This window comes from Sardina pilchardus, chromosome 20, assembly GCF_963854185.1.
Source record: "Sardina pilchardus chromosome 20, fSarPil1.1, whole genome shotgun sequence".
Lineage (NCBI taxonomy): Eukaryota > Metazoa > Chordata > Actinopteri > Clupeiformes > Clupeidae > Sardina > Sardina pilchardus.
This window is the reverse complement of record NC_085013.1, coordinates 21,154,450-21,161,949: the sequence shown is the minus strand read 5'-3', so window position 1 is coordinate 21,161,949 and position 7,500 is coordinate 21,154,450. Positions and strand designations below refer to the sequence as shown.

Below are 7,500 nucleotides of genomic sequence, written 5' to 3'. Positions count from 1 at the left end.
CAAAACATCAGACATGCATACTGCCATACACAGACAGACATGCATACATACATACTGACATACACACTGCCATACACAGACAGACATGCATACATACTGTACATACATACTGTCTGACATACACACTGCCATACATACATACAGTGCATATATACATACATGCATAGATACATGCTAGACAAAAGCAAACCGCAGTAACTGTGCATTAGATCAAAATACATTTAAGCTTTGGGATATCTGTTCTGTCTTCTGTTCTGTTCTGTCTTTCTGTGTGAAATCCTCTTTAAAAAAAATCCTACTTACAGTAGTAGCCAATGCAAGGTACATACAATGTACATTGTAAACACTTTAAAGGCATTTTTCTTAGTTTCTGTGGCTTGAAGTTACTGCTGCACTGCTTTTCTCTCAGCTGGAGTCGGGCCAGAATTGGCCCTCCTTTGGCTCAGGTGCGGCCCAATGTCTTTGTGTTCCTCCTCTTCTGTAGGCTACTCAAAGTTACATGTAGACTGTGTAGACTGCAGAGGTGGAAAACTCAAGCTTCAGAAAGTAAGAGTCCAACCATGTATTGGTTCTACCTGTGCACTTAACACAGGTGGTCTCACTGATAATCTGCTCTACCTGGCTGAAGAGTTGTGCTCATTAGAATCAGCTGGTTTAAGTGAGTGGTTGGCACAGATATGTGGTAGGACTTTTACTCTCTGAAGCTGGACTTTTCCACCTCTGGACTACACTGCCACTTTTTAGATGCGGCGTCTCAGGGCTCGCCTGTTTGTGTTGTTCTGCTGCCCCCTGTAGGCCAGTGTTGGTACAGCAGATGCTGTAGTGCTGCGGAGTGTCTCGTTGTGACTCGTAATGGGCACTCCTGCCCTCTCCTCTAACGAGCTTCCCGCCGCGCCCGCTAGAACTCCAGCTCCTTAATGAGACTAATGACTGCGCAGGCCAGTCAGATGCCCCCGGGGCTAAAAAATGGCCGCTGTTGTGACTTTGTGTTAATGCAGCATTATTGGACCATTAGGCTGAAGCTGAACTTGAGCCTGCATCCTCCTCATAGTTCAGAGAGAGGGAGAGGGGGAGGGAGAGAGAGAGAGAGAGAGAGAGAGAGAGAGAGAGAGAGAGAGAGAGAGAGCAAGCAAGCGAGCATAGGCCTTTAAATCATTGAAAATAAATCAAAGCCCTTGAAAGTTTTTGAAAACAGACATAAACAGACAGGGGTCAATGGAAGTGCCTGCATGAAGAGAGGGTAGCTCCACTGCACTCTTCACTTTTCAATCCACATTTCAGGATCTCAGTGAAGGCTACTGCCCAAACCTTGGTTGTAAATCACTGGTGAAAAAGAGAAGAGCTCCTCTCCAAATGATACTTTTACAGCCAGCAAAGGCACAAGACCATACAGTTCATCGTCACTGTGGCATAGCTTTCATTGTTTTTTGTGATGTTTTGTTAAGCCTGAGTTGTGTGATCATAAAAAAAAAAAAAAAGCTCAGTGTTGTAACAATTGGTCTCAATTGGTCTCTTTTGTGCTGGGTCCTTAAATTGAAGGGAGTTTGGTCTGGAAAGTCTGTGAGAGGTCCTTGAGTTTGATGAGCTAAGGTGAGGACTGGTGATGAGTGGGATCCCAGGAGACAGAGAGTGTGTGTATCAGTGTGTGTGTCAGTAGAGAGTGTGTGTGCGTGTATCAGTGGAGTCACTCACTAGGGACTTTTTACTGGCTCTCCAGAATGGCTGCTCGTGGTCCAACATCCAGAAGAGACTCTTATCTCCATGTACCTCAGCGCAAGTTAGAATCATTGCCTGGGATCCCTGCCCATAATGTCCTTGGATTGCACTTCAAACTGACGGGCTGATGGACTGTTTTTTCACCTTCTCTCTCTTTCTCTCTTTCTGTTTCTGTCTCCCTCACTCTCTCTATCTCCTCCTTCTCCCTCTCTTACACCCTTCTTCTACTTATCTTTCTCTCCCTTTCTCTTTCTCTCCCATTCTCTCCCACTCTCTCTCTCTCTCTCTCTTTCCCTGCAGCTGGCGATGAAGCACAAGTGTTAGGCGGCGGTCGCCATGCCAAATCTCCTGGACGAAGGGACCTGCTGAAGAGCACCTGCCTCTCAAACGCCAACAACACGTTTCCACGTTTCAAAAACCTTTCTATCGGTTACATCTTTTAACAACGCCTGTATTGTTGACAGTGTCATGATTTTAAACACACGTTACTGTGCCCACGAAAAAGACCTCTGGTTGAGGTGGTGGAGAGATAGTGAGTGTAGCGAGCAAACTTTTATGAAACTTCAACCCCATGACCCACCTAAGGTGGCCTGAGACCTGTGGCACCAGGGAAGTGGCCTGCAGCACTCTTTCTCAAAGCCAGGGGGCACTATGGTGCATAATGAACCAAGTCAGAGTAACTCATCAAGGGGATTTAAAAAATAAATACTTTAACTAGCGGTTTAGAGTTGTGTTTTTAACAATGTGTGTAGTTAGATTTAGATTATATTTGGTGGTGTCTTCCGCGCATTTCAGATATACCAGATGAGTATTTTTAAAAAGTGTCAGGAGCCCTGGTATTCCTGGCTCTGATCTTTCTCTGGATCCGACAATAAGTTGGATGGTTTGCCTGCATATAATGAGGGGGAAATGCTTTATAAGGAGAGGGTTCTAGGGAGTGGATGATGGCCCACATTGCACCGAGACTGCTGTGAAAGACAGGCTTTATTTGGGAGCTTTTAATTGCCAATAGCATCAGATTCAGTATGCCCACAGGCAAGCTGTAGTCGGCATACACACTGAATTGAGAAGCCATTGTGTTGCTGTAACATCAAGCACATACATTCCTAGCATTTACAATTGGATGTGCTTCTCTCTTTCTCCTCTTTTCGATTTTCTCCAAACTCCAAGCAGCTCCTGTGAGCTCGACAGCATAAACTTTTCACCATAATGTTGGTGAAACCAATAACTATGTCATGCAATAATGAATTTGACCATGAGATGCTCAGACAGTGTGTGGGCATATTCGTGTATGCCAACCCTCCATTGACATAACGCCCATAGGGGCATAGTGTGATGTTGTCAGGTGTTGCTGTGTCTGTTCTATACTGTAGTGTGATGCCATTCCTTGGTTGTACATTAGATATCGACGTGTTTTTGCGGACAGTAAGGTTTTTACTGTGCCATAATTTTTTCAACATCTCTCCGCAATTTAACTATGGAGATGATCACTCCATTTTTAACACTTGGATATCTTTTATTTTGGAGAAAGCTATGTAAATATATCTATATAGGGTACTTGGGAATTAAGTAAGGAAACCGAATAAGTTTGTTACTAAGCCTTGAGACAGAGTATATAGTATGTTAAACACACACACACACACAAACACACACACACACACACACACACACATATTCACACACACAGTTTTGGGGTGGAGTGGGATGGGGTGTGGTGGGTTAGTTGGGTGGGCTGGAGGGTGATGACCTGGGGGATAACAGAAGTTTCAAATGTAAAGTTTAAAAACACGATAAATGAATGACTTTTAATTCACATTTCACCTTAACGTAGTGCTTGGAGGAGTTAGCACTGCACTTCCTGTCTGTGAATGAGAGCAGGAAGTGCTTAGCCGTCCTGTGGCTTCAGTGTTTATGGGTCCGTAGCGCTCGCTGTTCAAAACAACACATCTCACAGAAACGAGATGTTTTTACGTGGAAGAACCACACTCTCTCTGTTTACTTGTTTTTTTTTATAATATATATTGAGATTTTATATATTTTTTTTGTTTTGCTGTTAGAATACACTGACAACATAACCTTTGCAGAGCACTGTCCGCTAGACAGCCTTTTGACTACAGTAGTTGCCTCTCTGTGTTTTTATCATTTCTTTTATAAGTTTGGATATTTATCCTTGTAATAAAAGTATTAAACTGTTAACATGTTTGTCTCTCTGAGAGGCTCGGCATTGTTGTTGTTTTGTTTATGTTTGTTCCTGTTTTTGTTTTTGTTTATCTGGTGAACGTGCCCTAGATGCTCGTGTGTTTGCCTGTGCTTCTTCCTGTTCCCTCCCCCACCCCACCCCACCTCACCTCACCTCACCTTTTCAAAACGTGACTAATGCTGTTGTTCCACTATCGTTTCACATTTGACTTTACTTTTGGTAACCTGATTAAAAAGATTTAAAAAAAATAATTTTACGTGTATTAAATAACTCAAAAGATGAACCAAACGTTTCCTGTATATTATTTCTTCAGTATATATATTTTTTGCCAGTTCTGTGTTGAATTCCATCTTCCAAGCTGACTAAACTCCAACTAAAATTACTTAAGCAAAAAGGTTGAACAGGTTGTGATGAGTTTGGCATTTCATAATGCTGGATATTGGTTCTCAGAGTCCACACACAGCCCTGATATGTGTTACTTTGAAGGGCTGAGAAGCAAGTGACATTTTGGTCAAAATTGAGTTATATACAGTATATCACCTGAAAGCTCTTGATGAGCTCTTTCTAACTGACAAATTTATAGAAGTAAAATATTTATAAATATAAAGTTATTGAACAAAAACCAAAGGTCTTTAACTGTGAACCTATAGAAGCAGTTAGATTTGTGTTGGCTCTCCTGTAAAGTTGGTGAAATGTCACTTATGCCCTCTTGCTTCTCAGCCCTCGCTGTGATGGCGGTCTAAATGAACTCGCTGTTATGGTGGTGGCAGTACAGCAGCACTGGCAATATGGGCTCTCGCAGTAGACTGATCCGGAATCTCCAACATAGAGGGAATGCGCCCGTCTTTATATTGGACATGCCTGAAAACACACCTCAAGCTAATTCATTTCCCCTTGGCAGACACGCCATCGTAGTCCTGGGGAATATCACAGGGGTGTCTCACGACTCACAACCGTACCGGATCCTCCTGCCGTGTTTCACCAGACAGTTCTGTTTTGAGACGAGAGGTGGTGTTAATGTGTGGGAGGATGACTGAATGTGTGTGTGTGGTGGGGGGAGGATGACTGGATGTGTGTGTGTGTGGTGGGGAGTGAATGGCTGTGAATGTGTGGGTGGTGGGGAGTGGATGGCAGTCTGCACTGATACCATCCTTTGGTTATTAAAATCCCACAGACCTTTCTCTGCCTTAATCGTTCCTCTTCTTCATCATCTTCCTCCTCCTCACCCCCATCCCCAGTAATCTAACTGTAATTACCCCCAAAGGGACCAGTCACAGGGGAACTGTACACACACTTCCTGTAGAATGCCTTTAGAACCCTGCAGGACCTCTGGCTTGCTAAGCCCCCTCTCTAACTCCCCTGGTGTACAGTAAGCCAGAGTACATTTCAAACTCTGTTGTTTCTAGGGAAACACAGAAATACTGAAACTTAACATTGTTTTCTTTTAGGTCAAAATGAACAACATTGTGTAGATGTTATTATTGTTGTTATTTAAATGATCAAATTCTTATTATTTTCAGTAAATGTTAAAAATGTATATGTGTTTCCCCCCTTGTCCCTGTTCTGTCTCCAGAACATGTAGTCAGTCTGTCATGTCTTTCTCTCAGTGGTTTGTGTTTGTCTCTATTGAAGCATGTGTTGGTTGTTATGTATGTGTTTGGGTGGGTGGGTGCAAGGTAACATTCCACCACATCTGAAGTCGTCTGTCACTATATGTGTGTAATGTATGTTTGTGTTTCTGTCCTTTTCCGCACCCTGTTGTCATTTGTGTTTGTCATTGTGAGTGTCAGAAACATGCTATCTTGTCATCACAGTAATCCCATGGTGAAATTGAACATTATGGGATGTACTGTACTAACAGTGATTTTTTTTTTGTACTCTTCATTGGCTTACACTGGTCCCAGAGCGGAATTATAGTTATCTTGTTGATGGAAACAGTTGTTGCTCTATCATGTGCAGAAGTATTGTAGACATGTTGTAAATGAAATAGTGGCATGAACATTGTTCTGTTTCCTACTAAGCTACTGCTTACAGTGCTCTCCTCTCCCTAACCATCGTTTATGATAAAATGATCAAATATTAAACGCTGCATTAACTCAGCATTGGACCGCTTGAACCGCTACAGTGAGAGCTCTTCTGAGGTTCCTTGTTGGGATACGTGATTAATACGTAGAACCATAAAAGGTTCTCAGATTCTAACTCCGTAGAACAGATGTGTGTAATAGAACCACTCCTGATCAGCACCAGAGAGAACTTCTGTCCTCATTAGCGTTAATTAAGTGTATGACAGTGTATACTGTCTACACTAGTGTTTATAGTGTGGATAAGGGTACTAACCATCTCTGGTGCTAACCCTGTCTGATGCCGTTGGAGCTGAAACATACAGAGACCAATGTGCCATTTTTAAAAGTGTGATTTTTGTTCTTAATCTCATCCTGCACCACCACACTGTACCACACAAATAATGAGCAGTGGAGCTTCGGTTTCTTTTACAATGAGTAATATTGGTCATGAATTTAATGCTTGCAGTTAAAGGACTTGACATTTTTTCTCACACCTGTTCCACAGAATTGTCCTCATTTCAGTGAACAATTATATGTTTTATAATAAATTTCTTAAAATGCCAATTGAGTTATTTTTTTAATATGTTTTTATCGATTGATGTTTGAATAAGGCACAACACAACACAACAACAATGCTTTGAAATTGAAAAGTAAAAAAGGGACAACAGGTGTATTTGTATGTACTTGAGCACAGCGTTGTGTGGGGAGGAGGCCTTTCTATAATTTGAGGTACATTTTGTTTCATCACGTATCTGGGTAATCCAGTGACAGCACTGACAATAACAGAGTTGACTTCTCCTTTTGTGGCTTATCTTCACATGCTGACCTATTTGAGCAAGAGGTTGAGTTCATTATCATAATGACACAGATGAGGAATAATTCATTTACTCTTGGTGTATTCCTCAACATTTTGTGCAAATCAATGACAGAAGAAGCATTCATCACGGCCGATCTGAAATATCCCAGAGGAGGTGACATCTCTCGGTGCTCATGGATTTTATGAGCGCTAAATGACAGATAACAGAGTTGACCAGAACATTGAGATGGATAGAAAATAATATTTTCAAGTTGAATTAATGAAGCAGTAGTCAGAGAGAGTCAATAATCAGGGGGACGGTTCATTTAGTTGGTTATTTTATGGATAAATTGGGTCTAAAATATATATCTAGTGTTATTATTGGTGAAAGGTTGTCATAATCTGCATTATTGTTCAAAACTGATTGGCCCAACGAACGTGTATCTCGGAGACGTGTGGTGTGTGTTACGTTGTGAAGACACAGGGAGTGCTGTGACCATAGAGTTTTCCTTTCCTCTCTTGCTTCCTGTCTCTGGCGATAACCTGCACAGCCTGTCTGTGTTGTGATTAAAGGCAAACTTTAAGGCAAAAATTAAACTCGCAAACAGTCTCTGTGGGTTTTTGTACATGGTGGCCGACAACACATTTTCCATTTAATGAATTTAACATTGTACTGTATAATACAACTGTGAGCATATATGGTACATCTCAAAGAATTTGAATAC

At 41.8% G+C, this 7,500-nt stretch overlaps 1 protein-coding gene across 1 annotated transcript in view; it reads left to right on the top strand.

Annotated features, from left to right (window-relative positions):
• The window catches only part of stxbp6 (syntaxin binding protein 6 (amisyn)), a 112,865-nt gene extending 109,469 nt beyond the window's left edge, over positions 1-3,396 (top strand). The window contains exon 6 of the mRNA XM_062523563.1: positions 2,017-3,396. Coding sequence (XP_062379547.1) covers positions 2,017-2,040 — 24 coding nt within the window. The 3' untranslated portion in view covers positions 2,041-3,396. The remainder of the gene's footprint in view (positions 1-2,016) is intronic.
• The last annotated feature ends 4,104 nt before the right edge of the window (positions 3,397-7,500 follow it).